The sequence below is a fragment of the Scardinius erythrophthalmus genome, assembly GCF_964197995.2.
Source record: "Scardinius erythrophthalmus genome assembly, chromosome: 6".
NCBI classification, from domain to species: domain Eukaryota; kingdom Metazoa; phylum Chordata; class Actinopteri; order Cypriniformes; family Leuciscidae; genus Scardinius; species Scardinius erythrophthalmus.
The window spans coordinates 10,736,379-10,760,436 of NC_138226.1; the positions used below are offsets into that span (position 1 = coordinate 10,736,379).

The 24,058-nt window shown below is 36.6% G+C and overlaps 1 protein-coding gene across 1 annotated transcript in view; it reads right to left on the reverse strand.

The window, feature by feature from the left end:
• Nucleotides 1–350: 350 nt before the first annotated feature.
• cps1 (carbamoyl-phosphate synthase 1, mitochondrial) overlaps nt 351–24,058 on the reverse strand; it is a gene marked incomplete at both ends in the record, with an annotated part of 40,194 nt that continues 16,486 nt past the window's right edge. The window contains 13 exon segments of the mRNA XM_081369037.1: nt 351–479; nt 554–683; nt 2,039–2,151; nt 2,315–2,374; nt 3,940–4,038; nt 4,667–4,741; nt 9,537–9,707; nt 10,003–10,092; nt 10,915–11,022; nt 12,190–12,267; nt 14,548–14,623; nt 16,883–16,950; nt 18,944–19,138. Of these exon segments, the coding sequence (XP_081225163.1) occupies nt 351–479; nt 554–683; nt 2,039–2,151; nt 2,315–2,374; nt 3,940–4,038; nt 4,667–4,741; nt 9,537–9,707; nt 10,003–10,092; nt 10,915–11,022; nt 12,190–12,267; nt 14,548–14,623; nt 16,883–16,950; nt 18,944–19,138 (1,392 nt within the window).

Here is a 24,058-nt window from a genome sequence, read left to right on the forward strand (position 1 = left end):
ACTTTTTTATAATTAAATTAAATATTAATAAGTATATATTTGAAATAAATGATATATATATATATATATATATATATATATATATATATATATATATATATATAAAATATATATATATATATATTAAAAACCAGTTGGCCGGTAGTATAATTATAATAAATGAAATAAAATTATGTAAAATTATATAAATATATAAAAAAACGTACTAAATTTCTGATTGGTCCAGCTGAAAAACCCTAACTATTAAGCCCTGTCTAGTTAGACTCATGTTTGTTAAAATGCTTGTAACTGTTCAAATGGCTCCCGATGACTGGATAACACCACCTCGGGTAACTTTTGAGTTTCCTGTTTTAGAGGTTACAAGTTAACCATGCAGCGGAGCTCTTCGACAGTCTGGGTTCACGTTGGCGGTAGTGGAACAGGCTGGTGGCATCTAAGTCACTGGAATACCTAATGGCTTCTGCAAACAGCTTTACAACCTGTAGAAAAGGGAAACGGGTATTTAATACTAGAACCAAAATAATTCATGATACATTTAAGAGACAAGGCTGACCTGGAAGTTTGTGATAAGAGGTACTCCGTAATCAACAGCCATTCTCCGGATCTGGAAGTTATCCTTGAGAAACTTGGTGTTGTTATTCGGTAAGTTGACCACAAGGTCAATGTGTCCTTCGCTGACAAGTCTATTCAGAGCATAATGCAAAGAGTGATATATTATAAACCTTTTATAAATTTCAAAAGGTATACTTGATAATTTTTTGGCCCTCATGAGCCAACCAATTCATTGTCAAATAAACCAGTTTTTATAAGGCTACTGATATAACCAGATTCTCTCCATTTTTCAAAAGTGCTACTCATTATTTAGGGTATATGCCTTAATACAAGAATTAAAAATGTTAAATCAAATAATATACTGTATGTGAAGCTGTGTTAAAAGCTCCCTCTGATTAGTTATAAATGTGATTAGCTGAATCTGTTTAGTAAGATCCGACTTTAGTAAACATCTCTTACTAAAACAAAATGGTAAAGGCCTTTTACTGCAACCCTTGAGGGCAGACAGCAGACATACTTGTATCTCAGTATGCAGTGTCTGAAGGCATGCAGTGTCAGAAAATGAAGGCATTTTGCAACAACAGAGCTATGCACCAGAGCAGAATGCTAACATAAGTGACACAAAGATGCCTGAATGCCAGAAAGGTGACTGGATCTTCTGTTGACAGGCTTAGCTTCTTGAGTCTCATAACAGCAGATCCGTGACTGTTACAGCTAAATGTTTCCGATAAAAGCCAACAATCAGTTTCAGGATTATGCAATACCTCTCTAACTCATAGTTTTTATGTTTTTATAAAGTAAAGTAACTATGTTTTTCATCAGCATTACTGGCTGTTTTATAATTTAATCAATTTAATGGTGATAGATAGATAGATAGATAGATAGATAGATAGATAGATAGATAGATAGATAGATAGATAGATAGATAGATAGATAGATAGATAGATAGATAGATAGATAGATAGATAGATAGATAGATAGATAGATAGAGATACACGCATATTACGTTTAAACATTTGAAAACATTTAAAACGTTTTTTTTTACTATTGTTTTCAACATTGATAATAATAAGAGATGTTTATTGAGAAAAATTTTCATTATATTACAATGATTTATGAAGGATTATTGTGACACTGAAGACTGGAGTAATGATGCTAAAAATTAAGCTTTGTCATCACAGGAATACATTACATTATAAAATGTAAAAATTGTAATAATATTTCAAAATATTAAAGTTTTCACAGTTTTTTTATCAAATAAATGCAGCATTGGTGAGCATAAGTGACTTCTTACTTTCTTTACTTTTTTTTTCTTAAAGGAGCTGAAGTGTGAAAAATTGTAATTAAATCGCAATTAATAATAATAACAGTAATATTTTATTAGTATAGCACTTGATAATTTTTTACAAATATTTTGTTTAAATATTGAATCAATTTATAGCGCTAATAAAAATACAGATGAAAAAAAAAAGGCTAAAGTACTCACCTGCTGATGCTTGGTAATGGTGTGTTATTGGTTTCATGGCTCGGCCAAGCAACGGGGATAGTTGGAACATCATTAGCATTAAGCCAAGCTGACGTACCCTCTGTGGCGTACAGCTAAGACAGGACAGCAGAAGCAGATTTGTTCTTTATCCACGTGAGATGTAACTCAGCTAAGAAAAAGACTACTAAAGTGTGTCAACAGCTGTTTTATTGGTTCACGACAGTAAAAACAACTGTATATTGAACACAACAAAGGATGTGGATGAGAATGACTCACCTTGAAGCCCTCCTCATGAAGCTGATGAGCAGTGGAAAGGAAGTTAGGCCTGAATGAATGCTAGAGACAAAAACATAAACAAAAAATAAAGAAAGATATAAATAAATAAAGAAAGAAAGAAATAAAGAAAGAAAGAAAGAAAGAAAGAAAGAAAGAAAGAAAGAAAGAAAGAAAGAAAGAAAGAAAGAAAGAAAGAAAGAAAGAAAGAAAGAAAGAAAGAAAGAAAGAAAGAAAGAAAGAAAGAAATAGAAAAGATAGTCGGACAGAAAAAAAGATCACAGCCAAAAGGTCAGGTAGTCTGCGTGGATGGACACAGAGCAGCAGACTATTTCTTGAAGAAAAGTCTTCCTCTAAGCACTTCCAAATCAATAGCACAGCTCTGTGTTCACGGAGACTTAACCACAGGCTGCTAATCAGGCTTTAAAAAGCATGTCAGATCTGCAGTCCCCAGGTACGGCCATCAGGCAGGTAGCGTCTACAGAATCCGGAGGTTTGTTTTGGAATGGGAATTTCATGCTCTCATTCATACCAGAGACTCCATTAGAACACAACGCTGTCTGAGCATCGTCAATGACCCTGACAAGATATTTGATTTCCACGCTGAGAGTGGGCATGAATCGTAAACATCTGAGAGAGCACGGGAGGAAATGAAAGTAGGCATGCCGATGATGATATTACATCAAAAAATAAAACAAAGCCTCTGAATTCCAGTGTCATAGTCGAGGCTTATAATGATGTGTAAAAATCACACAGTTACACCCAAGAAAAATGAACCACAAAAACAGTTCGCCTATAGAAAACCATTTGAGGAAACAGATCGTAACTACTGTATTAAGTGCTTTGTGTTTTAAGCATTTAGGAATTTCTTTATAAAGCCTGTTTAATATATCTTGTGCCTGCAGAATAAGGTTGTGTCAAACTAGCCGAATGGAAAGACATTTCACTCTGAATGATTCTCTGTCACGTGAAACTCGCTGAAATTAAAATAGGAGTACTGCAAGAACATAAAACACTGTAACAGGGTGATTCAGGATGTATTTCATGTGAATATATGTGATTTTGTATTCGCCCCTTCGGGACTGCTAAATGTTCATGTGCAGCTTCAGAGAGATTTACATGCAATAATTTCCAATTTTCAATTTCTTATTTTAGTAGTCATTTATGGATGATCAATGTTTACGATTTGTGGCTTCAAATTTGATAAGATATTTTGAAAAATAACTGCTTGGTTACCAATATTCTTCAAAATATCTTCTTTTGTGTTCAGCAGAAAAAAGAAATTCATACAGGTTTGCAACAACTTGAGGGTGAGAAAATGAGAATTTTCATTTTTGGGTGAACTATCCCTTTAAAGATGGCCATAAAAACTAACAGAATTTATATTTTTCCATGCTAACTTTGAAGCTTATTAATTATCTCTAAATATTTTCAGGAATTGTTTTCCTACTTGAAAACCTCATATTATGGTGTTTATCATTTTATGAGGAAATAACAACCTGCTCTGATCAAAACGAGCCAGAAATGTACTACTGTGTAAATCAGAGAGGATGTAAAGCAGGCAGTCTTTTGAGATTTATCCCAAAGAAAAAAAAAAAAAAAAAAAAAAGAAAAAAAATCTCCTTTACTTGTATCCCAATGAGAATCCCCTTCTGGGGAAGCTTGAATCCTGTAGAGAGCATGGCCTTCAGGAAGGCAGAATAGATGTTTGGTCCAAAGCAAGCCACCTGCAGAGAGCAAAAGAGATTGCTGAAAAACAAGAGCAAGAAAGAAATATCTTGATCCTTAAGATTATGAGCAAATCTGCAAATATTCATTGCAGCATACAGAAACTCCTGGATAAATTATTCATTCATCTCCATTAGTACAATATTCAAAGCCAAGGTGAGATAAATCAAACATATTAATGTTGCTGAATAAAGGTAGACTGGTGTGATATTACAATTATGAAGAAGAAAAAACGGACAGAATGGGGCCATCATAAAATCTGGGATGGAGATATTATACTTCCTGTTCTAAAGCTGAAAATCAGTGCTGCACGATAAAAACCTCCTCCTGCTTCATTGTCCTCCAGGCTGGTTTCTATGGTTTTCCTGTTGCCAGGGAGAGCAGGTAAAGCGGCCCGAGTGGAAACATTAAAATAATCTTTGCTGAACTTTAAGGCAGGACAGAAAAACTAGATGTAGGTGTCCACGAGCGCCTCAGAACTAATAGGGCTAAAGATGGACAATATGTAAATGTTTATCCCTAATGGTGGGGCTGTTTCCCAGATAACTGATGAAAACATGAGCTGGAGCCTCTTCAGATTTTATGACAGATGTAACAGTAATCAATGTGTCTAAAGCAGATCCATACCTCTCCAGTGGAGGCCATCTCACAACGCAAGACAGGGTCAGCTTCTCTCAACCGAGGCCAGGAAAACATGGGAGCCTAGCAAAGAGTATAACAATATTCAACTTCAAGTAGTTTTTCAATGTTTTTTTTTTTTTTTTTAATGGCTAATGCATGTACTGTACAGTACCGTTTAATAGTTTCAAAATGTTTTTGAAATATGTCTTTAAATGCACACCAAGGCTGCATTTATTCAATCAAATACAGTAAAAACTGTAATATAGTGAAATATTACAATTTAAAACAAATATTTTCCATTTTAATATATTTTAAAATGTAATTTATTTCTGTTATGGCAAAGCTAATTTTCAGTATCATTACTCCAGTCTTCAGTGTCACATGATCCTTCAGAAATCATTTTAATATGCTGATTTGCTGCTCAATAATTCTGTAAACTGATATATTTTAGGATTCTATGTTAATAGAAAGTTAAAAAGAAAATTATAACTGTCTTTACTGTTACTTTTGATATATTCAATGCATTATACATACACATATAAATACACACACAGAGAGAGAGAGTTATGTTATATATGCAAATTAAATGTACAAAAAAGTCTTTAAAAAATCTAAATCCTTATTTTACACAATTTTTACTCAAAATTCACACAAAACATTGGAAACTGTAGGCAATAAAATTGTCTGATTAAATAATATATTTCTCTATCACTTTTAAGCATGATTTTGATCACATATAGACCTGCAAGAGAAACAGTAGCAATTTAGGAGATGTACAGTAGGCATCCATTTATTTAAAAAAGCCATCTGATACAAATGCTGTTTACTTCCTGACACGTATCTGTGAAGCATTATTGCTCCGTGTTTAGCACGAATCCTGGGACCAAGACAGTGAGAAAATGTATACATGCCTAATGAAAGTCTAATGTGTCCATTTGTAATATAGGGTTAATGGTTTCAAGAGCATTTGACTTGTTAAGGTGATTCTTGCCAATAAAATGAGATTATAAGAGAACTTCTCGAATGAGAGCGTATGGGAAAACAGGAAACCTGCTTCACCACTGCCACCCACAGGCCAAAACATAAGCAGACAAAATGCAAAAACATTTGAGGAAGAGACATAAACTTAAAGGGATAGTTCACTTTGAAATTAAATTTTGGTATGTTTTAGCTTACCTCAAGGGCATCCAAGATGTAGGTGTCTTTTCTTCCGCAGTAGTTTCAATTTTGATATTTTTAGGTCAAACCGTTCTTGTCTGTCAGTCATTTAATGCAGGTCTGTGGTCACTGTCTCAAAGAGCATGCACAGAGTCCAAATTAAAACAATTCCCCATCGTCCAAATTAAACAATTCCCCATCGTAAGTACACATTGATGGCCTAAGACACGAAACGAGTGGTTTGTGTGAGAAAACGAACAGTATTTATATCGTTTTTACCTCTTATACACAGCCACGTCCAAGTGATCTGAGGGCGCGCGCGCATCCTGGTGTGTGACGTGTACGCAGACTGGTGCATAGATATATACACTAGATGTCGCCTTAAAGACATTCGTTCCAATGAACTGCCGTACAGACAAGGCGACATCTAGTGTATATATCTATGCACCAGTCTGCGTTTGAAACTACTGCGGAAAAAAAGACACCTACATCTTGGGTGCCCTTGAGGTAAGCTAAAACATACCAAAATTTAATTTCAAAGTGAACTATCCCTTTAAAGGACACATGAAACGACTTAAAAACGGTCAGGTTGTGATACCTCAATTTAAGCAGAACACATGTAATGTGAAGAAGGATGCTGGGTAAGTTTTTATTTTGGGTGCTACTGACAGTCAGCTTATCCACCTTATTTTGCAATGCGGATGTAGGCTATTTTCTGTGAATGTGCGAGACTTCCGATTCATTGACTGCTATAGGTAAATAACTCGAAGAATAACAAGTGCAGAGCACAGTAAAAGTGCTTATTTATAATTAAGAAAATACAATAAAATAAATGTTTGCAGTTTGCAATATTAATTGTACAGTTTTGCAACCCTAAAAATAACTGGAAGTGGGTGAGACCAGAAGCCTTGCACATTCATGTTACAAATGGCTGCATCTGCTTTTAAGTTAAAAATAAGCTGGATAGAACATGATGAGACTGCTAAAGTCTGAATGTTGTGGACTAGACCAACAGGGGAGCAGGTTTGACTTCTATTCAAGCAATTTTCGAGTGACGGGGCGATCTGATTGCCCTGTGAGAAGTGACATCCTTATCTCTCCAATTAAAGGCAGACAGCTCCCATTACCTGCACAGGGGACACGGGACACAGATTAACACGCAACCTCTGCCTCCACTGCAGCGCGCCACCAGGGGGAACTCATCCTTGAAGCCATCTAATCAGCCCTGGATAAGCCAGCCGCACTTACGTATGTAAATGCGAGAGGAAGCCGCACCGGCGGGAATAAACAAGCAGCTTTGATACATTCTGTTATTGATGCATTGTTGGCTGTTAATGTGGCAGGAATCCCAGTGGGCACCACCGCCAGGCTGAACTGTGGAGGTGAAGGACACTACCAGCTCTTCTACTACTACTACTACTACTACTACTACTACTACTAACCGGGCACCGTTCCAGAGACAGTTCATCATCATAGCAGATACATTATTTATCACTGAACCCCCTGAGGATTCACACTACCCTGCGAGGAGAATCTCAGAACATCTTCGGTGAAGTAGCAAAGAGTGGTCTTTCCCATTACCAATTTATAGAGCTTCCTTTAAAGGCCGGTGGTTGGTATGGAAACCAGGCCTTCCTGGTCCCAATGGGTCACTGCATACATTACAAGAGGAAAATTGCAAACATTATGCACTCACAAACGTATCACATAATGCAGAGAGAAAGCGGAAGAAAAGTCAGTGAGCAAATTTGTATTGAACCTTTTGAGAGATACAGAATCATCTTAGTGAGTGCATTTCTCAAAAAACCCATGGTTCCCTGGTAAATGTGAGCAGCAGAGATTCTCAAACAAGAATAATGAGCACTTTTATGAAACACAAAGATGGAGCATGTCCATGCACTTTGAAAAGCTCATTCAGTACATGCCAACCTTCCTCCAACAGCCATTTGTGAAGCTGAGGAAAGCAGTTAAGACTTCACATTGGGGACTTGTTAGGCAGGAAGTGCACTATTTCTGAGACGCTACCCAGGAAACAAGAAACATGACAATGTACCAATGTGGACTTGGTCATATTAATTCATATTATTAGTGTCATCCCGTACCCGACTACTCCCACCGAAATTAACTAATACAATTTATTTAAGATCCTATTACATTTATCATACATTTTTACTTTTCTTAGGTGCCACAAATCAAGAAAGAAAGAGAAAATATTATAATAAATATGTATTAACTACTGTTCAAAAGTTTGAGGTTGGTACGATTTTTAAATGTTTTTTTAAGCAAGTCTCTTACGCTCACCAAGCCTGCAAGTCAAAAACACAGTAAAACAGCAATATTGTAAAATATTAGTACAATTTAAAATAACTATTTCTATTTTATATATATATATATTAATATTATTATATTAATGTTGAAAACATTTGTGCTGCTTAATATATATATATATATATATATATATATATATATATATATATATATATATATATATTTATTGTGTGTGTACACACACACACAAGATTCAAAAGCAGAAGTCTCCATTTGCTCTTGTAGCTGTCTAGGAGAAACAACTGAGGTATAAGCGATATCTTCATCAAGGCATTTCTTTCCTCTGGGAAACTTAAGAAAAAGATGCATTTGAAAAAAAGAGAGAATGAATCTTTAATCTTGCAAGAGAATGTAAATCCCCTATACATCTCTCCCTAACGGTAACATCCAGTTAGCTGTTTAAAATTCCTCTCAGCACTAAATGAGGTATTTAAAACTTTGAGACTGGCAGGAGACGGGGATTATTCCCTTATGATTGGCTCCTCTTTGGGGCTATTGCACTAAAACTCCTTGATCATTTCACAGGAAATGACTTTAGGAGAATAGAAACATCATTCAGGCGGACTCCTGAACCTGTGATAAAAACCAGCACTAACACTAGTAATTTAATTGTATAATCAATCACTTTTAAAGCCACCCCTTAACTGGCTTGCTCAGTAAGTAGTAACTTGTTATATGAGAAGACAAATAAACTTCTAAACAGCAGTACAAATGATCTATGGCAGTACTTTGCAAACAGGTAGAATGTGCCTTCCCAAGGTGGTACGTAATATGCTGGAAATATACATAACTTATCAAACATTTAGGGTGAAAAAATGTTTTAAAGATTTTTTATTTAGCAAGGATGCATTTATAATGTTTTTTATTTAAAAAGCTATTATTTTGACCTTCCTATTCATCAAAGAATCCTGACCAAAAATCACAGTTTCCACAAAAATATTAAACAGCACAACTGATTTCAACATTGATGATAATAATAAGAAATGTTTCTTGATCACCAAATCAGCAAATTATAATGAAGGGACTGAAGGATAATGTGACTTACTGGAGTAATGCCTGCTGAAAATTCAGCTCTGCCATCATAGTAATAAATTATATTTGAAAAAATATATTCAAATAGAAAACAGTTATTTTTAATTGTAATAATATTTCACAATATTATTGTATTTTTTATATAATATATAAATTAACTTTTCCCAGTCTGTGTATATAATATTAATAAGTATATAATATTTAATAAATATTATAAATGTATTTTTTTTATTTGTTTGTTAAACTTTCATAAAACTTAAAAAAACATCACAGCCTACAACTGAACCTGCTTCTCAAGTTCTCCCACATGAGCACATGTGCAATAACTGCTAGATCACAGCTTACTTCCCTTACACACCTTAATGCCAACATAGTCGACTGGAATGATTGGGTTTTCTAGAGAGGGCAGATGAGACTCGTCCACTGGCTCCCCCACCATGACCCTGGTGGCCACATCAATGAAGTCCACACCAATAGTTTTAGAGACGAAAGGGAAGGATCGAGAGGCACGCAGGTTACACTCTATCACCTGAGACAGAAATACATGGTCCTGAGTAACCAGCAGCCATATTTAACAAATTACAAATAAGTTGAATGCAAACTCAAAAGCTTAGCATGATTCATTTCCTCCTGACCTAATGATTCAATAAAAAATATAATTTACAGAGTAAATAAAGAAGAAAAAAATGACAAATAGTTAATTCTGTATCAAAAATGTTTCTAAATGTTGTTGGTCCACTGGCCCTGAAAAATTGATGTTCAAATTCATATATTTTGAAGTCATCGTCACATTTTTCATGAAGAACTGTGAACCAATAACTTACCATAACATCATTGCCTTTCACCAAAAATTGAGTGTTAAATGGCCCTGAAATCTCAAACGTCTTAGCAATTTTCTGTGTAGCAGTCTTCACCTAAAATAAGAAATATATTTATATATATATTATAAATATATAAATAAAAACAAGTAATACCTCACTTAAAGTCTTTGCTTATGCACAGGCGGAAATCATCAGTCACAGTCTGAGTTATGAATGCCCTGTCAAAAATTCACCAATTAAATGTACAACTTGAAACCTTTTAGGAAGCACAGAAAGTTTAATATCAACTCTGATAAAGCGAGACTTTGACTGCTGGCCCTCTGAGAGACAGTTTGTAACTTTACTGGGAATACACACGCTTTGTCAGATGTGTTTTAAGTTGTGGATTTCACAAACACACAAACTATTTTTGACTGTCGGCTTTGATTCAGCTTGAAGGAGAATGAAAAGTCACATCTGTGTCTCATGAAAAATGCAATCAAGACCACACTTTTCTGGAGGGAAAGAAACTTTAGATTAAGAATGACACCAGCATATGTTTAGATAGCAAGACGGCAAGTTATATGTACTGTAGACAGGTTTGATTTTTCCTGCTTGGACTGCAGTGGTTTTTGCCACCACACATTGATTGTCATAGTAACAATGCAAACTTTAGCAGTGGAGGTTTCAGCATTATGTTTTTCATGAGGACAGTATCCAAATCGCCACAGAGAAAAAGTGGGAAAGTGTGGCAGATTCAATGTTTTAAAGTACACTATGACTACACTATGAAGATGGTTTGGATCAGGCTTGTGAAAAATGTTTTGAAATGTGTTGGAAAGGCAAAAAAAAAAAAAAATGTGTCTGAACAAGGTGCAAACCAGCTTAACCAGAAAGGACACAGAAAGCTTTGTTGAATGTAAATGAGGCTGGGACCTTCTCCAGAGCTCCCTGGCTGATGGTCTGGGTGGGCAGTATGAGTGTGGCGTCTCCTGAGTGCACTCCTGCGTCCTCCACATGCTCTGTGATAGCATGAGCCAGCACCTGTAATGACAACCACACTTAACAGCTGATTAACTATCATTTATTTGCATCTAGTTTTGCTTTTTTGAAAATCATGGATCATCTTGTGGCTCATAATTTATTTTCTTAAATTCCTACCAAATCAAGTTATGATACATGTAGTTTGAACTGTATTATAATGGCCATTAATGTATTTAAAATTATATGCTTTATGTACTGGTATAACCAAAGATATAGGTTATGAAATATAAAAAAAAAAAAATATGTACTGACATAGCATAGAGATACCCGATTAACCTACTATCTTAACTTATACACTTCATTTGCACTTACCCTACATATATTCACATGCTTTTATTTTGAACAGAAAATTGATCCTGCTACAAACTACAACATCTCAGAATAGCTATACAACTAAATATTGTGATAACTTTTGATCAGGCATTAAAACAGCTACTAAAACCTAAACGAGTCCTAAACGAGACCCAATTTGTCACGACAGTGGGACTAAAATTGATCATTGATCACAAATATCAACAGGCGTTAAGACGTTTTACAAATCACATAATAAGTTTGTGTGTGTGTGCGATTTAGATTTGATAACTGAGCACACACAGGCCTGGGATAGCTTCAGTTTGAGTGTGAGCAGCAGATTCTTTGTTCAGCCAATCAGAAGACTTAAACGCAATTACTGTGTCACAACACATTTTGATGTCAATTTAAACCAAAACAGGCTACAATTAAGATTATACTCACTTTAAATGCCAAATACACATCATGTGACAATCCTAATTTTAGGATTCACCACAATAATTGAGGTAATAAATAAAGCCTTGATAGAGTAAGAAGATACAAGAATTTTACAAGTTACAAATTCCACAGAGAAGCTGCCATAGCCATATTTTATTTTATTTTTAGTTGTCTTGTTTTTGTTAAGTGTGGGTGTGTGGGATAAAAAACTTCTCTAAACAACATTCTAAAAAGTTTTCCACAACCTCTGAACAATTAAACCACTGCAACGTAGATCTTTTGATTCGGAGAGACATTTTCAATCAAAACCAAGTGTTCCACATTCTGCTTTCAATTTTTAGATAGATTTCTATTTAATGCCTGATCATTTTATTTTACTCATTTTACCCATTTTCTGTTGGAGAATTAAAACACCAGGATGATTCTAGAATCGCTCACCTTGCCCATTCTGGCTACTGCATCCACCTCCACTTCTCTGGCACCACAAATGAATTTGGTGATGACCACAGGATGATCCTTTTTCAGAGAAAATGCAGTAAATAACAACATTGCTGAAAACGGCTTTTAAGAATACAATACAAAGGACATCAAAAAAACTCTGTATTGAAAAGCTCATTCAAAAAGTCGTTCAAGGCTAAAGCTGTACATTGACAAGTACAGTGTGTTTGTGCTTCCCAGAACTGCTAACCGTCTCTTACAGACACATCAACCTGAGTCTCATGTAGCACAGGGTCATTTTGATACTTACGTGAATATAAGCATTCTGCAGTGCAGAACTTAACCCTTCAACCAAGCACATGTCTGAAAGACCTGTCTATATTTCAATCTTGTTATTTCCATTAGTTATACTGTATGAGTGGCTTTCCAAGACAAGACTTTGAGAATAATAATTTGTGTGGGGGTGTGAAACAAGCTATTAGGCTGGTAGATTTTCATTGAATGTGGCTGATGTACAGACGTGTATGGATAATTTCAGCCTTTCATCTTTAAGTTGATCTGTGTGGTGTTACGTTCATATAAAGTAATTAATAGGGTGAACCTTTGCCGTGTACAGTATGTAGCAAAACTTGCCAAATTGTGCAGACATAATTTTTTGGCCAGGCAGTCAAACAAAAAAATTATTGAACAAACAAAATTTCTTTTTGCATAGTAAAATAAAACCTGTAGCTGTAGTTTGCCAGTGTGTAGTAAGGCACACTAAGGCTAATTGAGTGCTTAAGAAAATTATTCATTCCTTCTCAATCCAGCCACATTATTTTACCAGAGTGATAAAAGGGTTCACAACTCTATAAATCTATATTTCATAGATCTGCTCCGTTATAGGACCGTGAAGTTAAAGACCTCATGAAATCATTTTTGGAATTATGTGGCTTTTAGTCACGTCTGTTAGCTTAGATGACATCTATGTGCCAGTGAAAAAGAAAGCAAGCAAAGAAAAGATAACTAAACCTGTGTTCACACTAGCAGAGACAAAGCGACACAACCCCATTCATTTCAATGGAGAGTTGGCAATTTCCAGCGACACGAGCGGCAGGGACTGTTGGCGACCAGATTGGGCATGTCCAGCGATGTGACATCTCAACTTTATGCAAATGAAGAGCGAATTTCGGGAGTGACAACCAATAGGAGTGAAGTCAGTGGAGCGCACTAGCTCATTTTAGCAGTTTGCAACTGTCCTATAATTTATGATAATTAATGACTCCGAGCCTGAATGGCTTTGTGAGCCCAGATAAACCGGCATTTGCCCTTTTGCTGCAGATAAATAGCCGCGATGGCAAAGAGCACTCTGTTTCTCGTTCATCTTTAATATTAGGCATTTTATGTACAGATTCCATTCACATTTAGATTTTTCCTTCCAAAATGTTTGCTTGTAGCGGCAAGAAAACTGATTTGACTACAACACAGAGTGACATCCATGAATGTCATTCACAAAATGCCACAGCCACTGGCGACATGCAGTGACAAAGTCGCTGGTAGTGTGAATGCAGTTTAATTTCTCGTTTAGCTAATATACACATTTGTACAAATTTACAGCCTTTCTCTTTTGGCAAAATGGATTACAACATTGCTAGAATTAGAAGAGGCAATGCTAAAATTCATTCATCCATTGATGTGGCATTTAAATTTAAGATATGAGGTGATGTGCTATGCCTCACAATTCAGACAAAGTTAATTGTTGTTGATCTTTGGCAGAGGTCCATCTAGATCATTGATTTTATGTAAATATTGCAAAGAATTGACTTAAATAGTTCTCTTCATCCTGTAGCTACAATCTCGATAATTTACTAGCTCATGACCATATAAAACTGATCATTTTCATATTTTGTTAGTGATGGTAGCAAAAAAAAAGATATGGTGAAAAAAAAATCCTATAGCCTATAGCAATCCTTGCTAATGCACTCAGGAATGAATGGCAGCGAAGATAAAGCGGTTTTGCTGGATTCAGGAAAACTATTGCACTCTTAAGTGAAAAACTGTAAGGGGCAGCAGGAACAGGAGATGAAAATCAGTACTGGCCCTGAGGTACAGGAAAACTGGAGCTGATGGAAATGTGCTTGGTCTGCCTTTAAAAGAATAAAAAAACTCTCTAAGGCACCTTTTTCTAAAGTGTGTTTTACATAGGATGAAATATAATTTCAAGAGCATCATTCATTTGTGATAATTGGTTAAAAAAAGGATGCATATTACATAATTCATGACTGAGCCATTGCATGATTCATGTGGCAAAATCAACACGCTTCACATGAAGTTATTTGTGCTGTGACAGGGCCAAATGGTTAAATGTGCAGACCTCACCTGTGACACCTGTGTGGCTTCCTCCAGGAAACGTTTCATCTCATCTGCACCGTACACAACATTCATAGCTGAGCCACTGAAAAGAGAGAAAGATTTTTATCATTCATCACTGTGACACTTAAATGAGTCCATCAGGAAATAATATGAGACAAAAACATAATTATATGGTTATAGAGTCAAACCTAACAGGAAGATACTGTATGTAGAGTTGTGTAAAAGAAGAAAGAAAGAGAGAAAAAGCCAACTAGAGAAATATATTTGGGTCAGCTGCTCCTCGAAGCGATCAGCACTGAATGCGTTTCATATTGAAAGAAATAAAAGACAGTTTTCTGTGATTTTAATGGTACAAGCCCTGCAGCTAACGTGTGGTGTCGCCAGACATCTAACAGTGACAGCAATCCATATCTGAAGAGATGATGATCCAAATATCTTGTCTGTTTGTCTGTCTAACTATCTATATATTCAGGATGGATGCATTAAATTGATCAAAAGTGAGTGAAAAAACTATTTCAAATAAATGCTGTTCTTTGCAATGTTAATGTTAAAGGCGATAGGTGCCTTTTGCAGTTTAAGGTGATATCAAATGATTTCATAGATTTAGTCATTTATGGCATGTAAATTATCCCAAATAACTTGTTATTGGCAAGAATGGTTAATTGTGAACTCTGGTTGCATCCCACAAAAATATTAAAACAGGTTACCACTGCTTACTGTCACACTATTTAATTAAAAGTCAGCAATATGTTTCACTAACATCTCAAAATACATTCACAGAGAGACAAGAAGGAAACATACTGAGACAGCCCTAAGTGTCTCTCTTCAGTATGAACCGCTCTACGGTCCAGATGAACTGGCAGTGTTTCTGTCAGGTTCTGTGTCGGAGCTGCAGTCCCAGAGAATCTGAGCCTGAGGCATGGGTTTAGGCAATATAATGATGCCAAACCACAGTTGGCACCTCAGAAACACAGAGCAAGACTCAAAAAACAGCTCTCAACCAAGCAGCTAAGCAGTGACGGATTCACATGGAGCAATAAATATTCAAACGAATTTAAATAAGTAAAAAATCTTGTTTTTGGCAGTTGGATTTCTTGAAAACTAAAAGCAAATCACTGTTACTGCAAGAGACTCTACTGTATGTGGCTTTTGGTTACATACAACAATATAAAGATTTTACAGTGATGAATGGATGTGCTAAAGCGCTTTACTTTCATTCAGCTTCAGTTTCATGTTGTGAATCTGGTTACAAGAAAACCAGACTGAAATTTGTGCTCTACACCTTCCACTGATAACTATTAGCTTCACACTTGGCACACTGCGAGTCTCTGTGACTGATGTGGTTCCCTGAAAAAACTCTAAACTGGTCTCAAAACAGTCAATGACATTTGAGGCAACATCTAATGAGAACAAATAGAAACTCCACTGATGAAAGTGCTTTTATGATTGAGACATGTTCTGGGTAATGGTAAAAAGGCAACATAACCTGCTATTTCTTTGTGCCTTCTTGCTGCACAGCGGACTCGATTTGAAAGGAAAGTAATTTTTCCATCGAGGCACTCAAAATAGATGCCTGCTGTCTGATTATTGCAAATTAGCTGTTCAAGTCCTGTCAATCTGGATTCTTACAATGCGGGTGAATGCATTTTATCCAGTATTTTTCAGGCAGTCATTGAGAAAACATTGGAGTGAAATTTCTCTGCTCTTGACAAATCAACAGGTCACATGTATGCTGTGATTTATTTTTAATTGTTAATTTTTGGGGGGTGAAGCAAGAATTTCAGAATATTCCCTCAGGTCTTTTCCATACAATGACAATTTATAGTGGCTAAAAGGGACCATCTGAGAGCTTTATGAGAGGGACATATGTATTATTATTAGTAGTTGTATTATTAATTAAAGAAATATAATCACTGAAATTGAAAACTGGATCAGCAAATCGCTCTTTTGAGCTGATTCTTTTCACATAAACCAGTTGAAATGGTTCGCAAATCAGAGTGAATGATTCATTCACCAATCTGACCTCAGTAGTTTGAGTTAACAGATCACTAGAGGGAAAGATTATTAGTGAAATGTGATTAAAATTTTGTTCTTTTTGCCATACAGATATTTATCATACAGAAGAGTGAAAATCATACAGGTTTGAAACGACATGAGGGTGAGTAAATAATGACAAAACTTTGGGTGCTTTAAGAGAAAAAAACTCCTTTAAGAGAAAAAAATCTTTACCCAAAATGCTCTGCCAAAGAGATATACAAAAGCATCACATGGGAAATCCATTCCAAAACGGATCGTCCATACTGTGCTTGTGTCTTGAATTCATCGTTCCCCTTGTACTCACCTAAGAACATAGGATGGTCGCAGGAGGCAAGGGTAGCCAACATTACTGGCAAAAGAAACAGCCTCTTCCTGAAAAATAAAGAAAGTTAGATATCCCTTTGCAATCAGCTGCATGGAATCAAATAGCCTGTGTTTTAGATGAGGTCAGGGTTCCTCTGCCCTTTTCTCCATTTGAGTCCCAGGCTGTGGGCAAAGGGCCAGACAATTACCGCTGACCACATCTATTCACCGTACTTTTAATGCTTTGTGAACTGGCTACTCCACATTGAAAAACTTTAAGATAAAACAACCCTCTACCTGACTAAACCATTATTAGCAAGTTTATATCTTTTGCAGATCGCATTGGATGAGATTCTGCCTAACTAGAGCTACAAATGCACACAGTAAAGCTTTATATCACGGTTCCTCAAATCCAGTCCTGAAGGGCCAAGCTAGTCACGGTCTTTAGAGTTACTAGAAAATTGCAGGTAGTTCATCATGGTTTGAGCTAAACTCTGCAGGACAGTTGCCCTGCAGGGCTGGATTTGAGGTACCCTGCTTTATATTGTACAAATGGATACTTGGATGTTAATCTTCAATAAACCAGAGGAGAGCACATGTAAGTTTCCAACTGAGATCTATAGTAGAAGAGTAGATCAAGTAAAAAATCACTTTAATTTCCGTCTGTACATCACATAAAGCTATAGAGTGTTGCAGAGATGACATATTTCTGTTTGCATCACCCTGGTTCCTTTGATAAAAAGTCAATGGGATTTTTCCATTGGGTTTTGAATTATTGCAGAAAATAAACCAACAAAACCTCTGTGACCAACAAAAGTTTAATTATTACATGTTTAGTTCATTTAGATAATTTCCATAAATGAACAAAACTTTTATCATTATAGCATTTATCAGCCTAAATGCAATCAACAGAAGTAAAAAGCTAAATATAGGCTATAAACGAACTACACAGCGAAATAAGATTTTAATGTCACCACCAAGCTTCAGACAACTCTTGTCTCTTTTAATCTCATTTTGAGTTTAAATAGTTTGCAAGAATGTGAATATAAACAAAAGGAGGCTATAAAAGCAGAGTAGTGAGTAGCCACTTGTTAGCGAACAGCCTTTTTCAAGACACATTAACGCTTAAAAATATCACGAGTGAAGTATTACTGATATATTTTAGGTTGTAGAATAAAACGTGAAAATATATTGAGCTTGTGTTAACCACAGACCTTATTTCAAGTATTTAATCAATAAAATTTGAACTAGAACTGTAAAGGTTTGGAACGACACAACAATGACTAAATGCTGACCGAAATTTCATTTTTGGTGAACTAGATCTTTAACTAAGCAGGAAATGCTGTGTGACATAAGGAAGCAACTGTATCCTCTATCTTCACCTTTCCTAAGCACTGCTCTTCTAGCCAGAAACAACACACGGAGTGAACCACAGAATCCCAAAAGATTCTGCTGATCTCTACTGCCTTTCTAGCTTGTTTCAACAACGGTGAGACCATTAAAATGCTAGATGTACCCTAAGCAGTGAGACGGAAACCAACGGAGGGTTAGTGGGCAGTGCCATGGGGCAGAATGCCCTCTCTCTCTCTCTCTCCCCCTTCATCACAGACTTCAGCTCTTCGCTTCCATGGCCCGCGGCAAGAAGGCTGGGTGTAGCTAACGGACGAGCGAGCAGGCTTCCAGTCAACATGTTTCAGCACTTCTTAAGTTTGCTGTTTGAAAGCACTCTGACACCTCTGGAGTATTTGGAGTGAATGCAGCATTTGTAAAAGTGAAAAGTCTAGAAAATGTAACTATATTGGAAAGACGTCTGTGCGGCCACTCGGGTGGGCGATTTCTTGAAAGCCTGGGATGAATGATTAACTAAACAAGAAAATGCATAAGTAAAGCGGGTGTTGTTCACTATAACTGCAAAATAACATCCATATTGCTCAACTGACCTAAATTACCAGACTGGAACATGATGTGCATCATCAAGATTATGGCACACAAAATAATTATTCAGTTGTTCAATTAAATGCATTTGAAATTAAGAACAGATAACAAGTAAAACTGGCCTTACCAGCGAGCTGAGAGCCCTCCACGGGGCCTGGCCTACACCAAGATCATCCAGTATGGAAGAGAATATAGATCTCTCTTCTGCACGATCGATCTGAGGAGGGCTGGTACCCAGAATCTTCACCCCGTTCAGATGCAGGGGCATGGCCAGGTTATTGGGGATCTGCCCACCCACAGATACTATACAGCCTGTGCAGCCCTGTGGAGGGATGGAAAGTCTTTTAATATTTGTTATTTATTCCTGAGATGCAAAGCTGAATTTTCAGAATCCGTTACCCCAGTCTTCAATGTCACAAGAAAAGAAATCATTATAATATGCCGCTTTGATGGTCATTTTAAGAAACATTTATTTTTATTATTGCAGTTGAAAACAGCGGTGCAGTGCAGCTTTGTTTCAGAATGATTTTATACAGTACATAGAAGCATTTATGTTGCAGCAACGTAAAGGACTTTACAGTTCACAAAATATCTTACTAACCCCAAACTTTTGAATAGCAACACATAGATGCTAATCCACCAATAATAATGAAAAATAACTATTTAGACAACATTACAGCTCAAATAATGGGCCTCATTCACTAATAATTGCGTGGATTATTTATATTTATACTCACAGGAGAACTTCTGATGGAAAATTTCCACCTAATTAATAACATGCGCGTACACACAATGATTTGTTCTTAACCTCGTTTGAACATTAATGAATTTGGAGTATTCTAATGAGCGATGCGTTTCCGAGGTTAGTAACTTGCATAAAACACACCAAAACCATGTCCATATAAGGGCTTTCCGCACATTCCTTTCCTTTCGCCGCTCTCAGCAAACATGACCCTCTCTAAAAACGTGCTCTCAGCAACAAGATCCTCAATCAATGCCAAGTGTGCCATGTTCAAAACTTAATACAGACCTCTGATTAGCTAGCTGTATATATGCAAATCTGCATCTTGATGCAGAGGAAACTCGCAGTGCTGATGAAATGTATTTAAGATGAAATATGTATACATAAAATTTCATTTGAAATGAGTTCATAATGCCACCCAGGGTATGTGATTTTTGCGTACAAGTGGTTTCAGTTGTTCCTTAATTTTTTGCAAATTTAGAATACATTTTAGAACGTAGGTTATTGATGAATCATTATTTGTTTGTGAAAACGTTCTTACGCAGATTCACAGACAAATGTGTGTGTATGCACGGTTAGTGAATGAGGCCCAATGTTTTTTATTTTTAAATGTCAAGTGCATTTTACAATTAGTTTTGACTCTACAATTTAACATGACATATTGTATCTGTCCAAGATCAAAGACTACAAATTCTGATGCTTATGGTTCATCCCATAATATGACAGAACGTTTGTTTTAAGCAAAAAATGTTTTAACCAAAGCACTGATCTGACAGAAATTACTATAATCATTGCTCATTCTTTGCATGAATTCACAATGATTTTCTGTTCCAATCTTTATAGGCATTACTCAATCTAGACTCCTATCCACTGATGTTTTCTCTCTTCCCCTCTTGTTGTTTCAGAGATGAGCTGTGGTCCCAGAAGTTGACCCTGGGACATGACATGGCATTACTTTACGCTCTGATACCTTCTATTAGAAGGTTAGAAGGTATTAGAAGGTAGGCTATACCTTCTTCATATACCCTCTAATCTTATTCGTTGCATTCCCATGGCAACCACATGTATGCCCACTTTACAATACATATGTCAGCTCCGCATTTCCCTCCAGGTTTCTCAGAGCATGCTAACGTGATGGTAATAAACCGCTACATAGTACCTGGGAATTTATTACAACCTCTGAGCAAAACAACAAAAACTTGATCAACCCAAGCTTCTATCACTTTAACTAGCTTATAATGTGTCTGAATGGAAAAGTCAATGGCTGTTAGAGATTTTGCATCATCAGTGGAGACTTGAGTTTTTCTCTCTCTATAAAAGGGAATAGAAATGGGCTCAACAAGAACTACTTAGATGCTCAGAGGCATTTCGTGGTTGGTCTATTGACATAATGGCACCTAGGACCAGAGATGTATAAACACTGCATTAATTTTCTCCATAGAGAACATTCCAGCAATAAAATCTTTGTTGTTAAGTGATGGTATATGATGGTATAGTTGTTGAGTGATGGTATATGATTCAGTAGCTACTAATCAGTGTGATTTCAACTTCTTTTTTTAAAAAAAAATTAATTACCAAATTCCTGGTGAAGAACTTCTTGAACAATCACAGAAGTTTGTTACTGTGGGGAGAGAAATTCCATTCCCATAAAACTTTGCAAATTACATAAGTCAGTCTTCAGACAAATCTGTATATATAATAGAAACTTATAACAGTAGGGCTGCAAGATTGAAATATCGCAAATAAATCATAATATGAATAATAGCAACAGAAATATTTATACTTTAAAAAGTTTAGAAAAGATAAAAGTTTTAGGTCAACGCAGACAGCAGAGACTAGATTTATGTTCTCATAGCAAACTAGTGTGAGAAGAAGAGTCAGCCCAAGGCTCCAAAATAACAAGAAACAATTTCACAAGTTCACACTTACATCATATTAAACAGAGTAAAGATTATGCGTATTTGGCGTGCTGTCTGGGGAAGGGGCTCTGGGCTTGGAATTTAGCCTGAACCCAGAGTATTCCCCCCCGTTGTTGTAAGAGTAGTTAGGACTAGAAGTGAGGAGATGGGGTGGTGGAGGGATGCTGTTAAAGTGTCAATGAACGGAGGTAAGTTTGCTATATATATATATATATATATGAAAGTCCGCACCAAGGTCCGAATCAAAGTTCATGTTTTGATACATTGTATACATTCAGTTAGTTTTGGTTTGGTTTCACATTGCAATTATGTGAGTGCACTAAAGAACTTTACATAGGCTGCATCTTGACATTGATTGGTTTGTATACGGACATGCTACTGACGTCAACATGTTGTCAATTTGGCGGGTAACTTTGACAAGATTGAATGAACAGAACAGGCGCATATCGTTGCCACTATACTTTTATTATTATGGCATTACTCCCAGCAGCACCAACTATACTGGAGGCTAGTTCAAATTCGCCAAATGAACGGCCTCGTTGTGCGAACATTTTACCGTCGCCGACAGGACGTGTGTGTGTGTGTGTGTGTGTGTGTGTGTGTGTGTGTGTGTGTGTGTGTGTGTGTGTGTGTGTGTGTGTATCAGCTGGAAGAAATGCTGTGGGCAGGACTATGAGGTGCCCCTAGGGACATTATTCAGAATTACCATGCATATACATGTACTTTTCCTCTCACATACACATATGAAACCAAATTCATTCACATACTATAATGAAATGCTCACACACATACAAGTGAAATGCTTTTACAAACACAACTGAAACGTTCTCATACATACAACTGAAAATATTATGCTCACACACACAACTGAAACACTCACACACACACAACTGAAATGCTCACACACATACAAGTGAAATGCTTTTACAAACACAACTGAAACGCTCTCACTCACACAACTGAAAAGCATTTCAGTATGTTGTATGCAAGCATTTCAGTTGTGTGTGTGAGAGCATTTCAGTTGAAACGGAAGCACATTTCAGTTGAAACGGAAGGTGGTTAAAGTCTCCAGTCCAGTTGGTGGCACTAGTGCACCTCAAGACGAAGAACTAGAAGCTGTTGAAAGAAAGCATAGTAAACTAGCGCAAGTTGGCAATAAATTCACAGATTTGAACTTCCCGGGTCAATAACTCGTGAGCTAAACGCTGTTACTACACAAATAACATGCCGCCTGCGCATAGAGTTCAATGTGTTTTGTCCACTGCGATGGAAAGCTCATTTTGAGGAAAATTAGGTTGTAGCTGCTTGTCTACATTACTACCATTAAAAAGAGGTGTTATTTGTGTAGTAACAACGAGTTATTGACCCGGGAAGTTCGAATCTATGAATTTATTGCCAACTTGCGCTAGTTTACTATACTTTCTTTCAACAGCTTCTAGTTCTTCGTCTTGAGGTGCACTAGTGCCACCAACTGGACTGGAGACTTTAACCACCTTCCGTTTCAACTGAAATGCTCTCACACACACAACTGAAATGCTTTTCATTTGTGTGTGTGAGAGCATTTCAGTTGTGTGAGTGAGAGCGTTTCAGTTGTGTTTGTAAAAGCATTTCACTTGTATGTGAGCATTTTAGTTGTGCGTGTGAGCGTAATATTTTCAGTTGTATGTATGAGAGCGCTTCAGTTGTGTTTGTAAAAACATTTCACTTGTATGTGTGTGAGCATTTCAGTTGTGTGTGTGAGCATAATATTTTCAGTTGTATGTATGAGAGCATTTCAGTTGTGTGTGTGTGAGCGTAATATTTTCAGTTGTATGTATGAGAGCGTTTCAGTTGTGTTTGTAAAAGCATTTCACTTGTATGTGTGTGAGCATTTCATTATAGTATGTGAATGAATTTGGTTTCATATGTGTATGTGAGAGGAAAAGTACATGTATATGCATGCTAATTCTGAATAATGTCCCTAGGGGCATCTCATCCAGGACTGACAGATCTGCACATAAATATTCTTCTTCAGTTGTTTAGGCTACACGGGAACCACCGAAACTTCCTGTAAATGATCTGCAAGTCCGAACAATACAGTAAATGCTTTCACACTATAAACGAACCAAACCTTTGTTCAGTTTTATCCGGACCAAAACTACCTCTTTTCGTCGGACCAAATTTCGTTTGTTTGGTCCGGACCGTGGTCTGGGGGAGGTTTCACACCTATAATTTTGATTCGCATCAAACTGAAAAGTCTGAAAACCTGGACCAAACAAGGTAGGTGTGAAAGGGCCTGTGATGATTTCTCATCAAGTGAAAAGATGTCTCACGATATCGCCATTACGGAGCCTGAGGGTGAAATTAGCATAGAATATTCCACCACTACATTCACATTGGATTAAAGTGCCCACCGCGGCACCGCCTCCACTGTCTGTCGTTTTGCTGTTTTTATAAAAATAAAAATCATTTTAAACTATTGTAAACCTCTGCTTTGCTCATCCAGCACGAGTTGCAGTCGCACACAGTGCAGCACGAATCACAGTTCACTGATCATGTGACGATGGCGGAGAATTCGTTGCACAACAGAGCCTAAACGTCT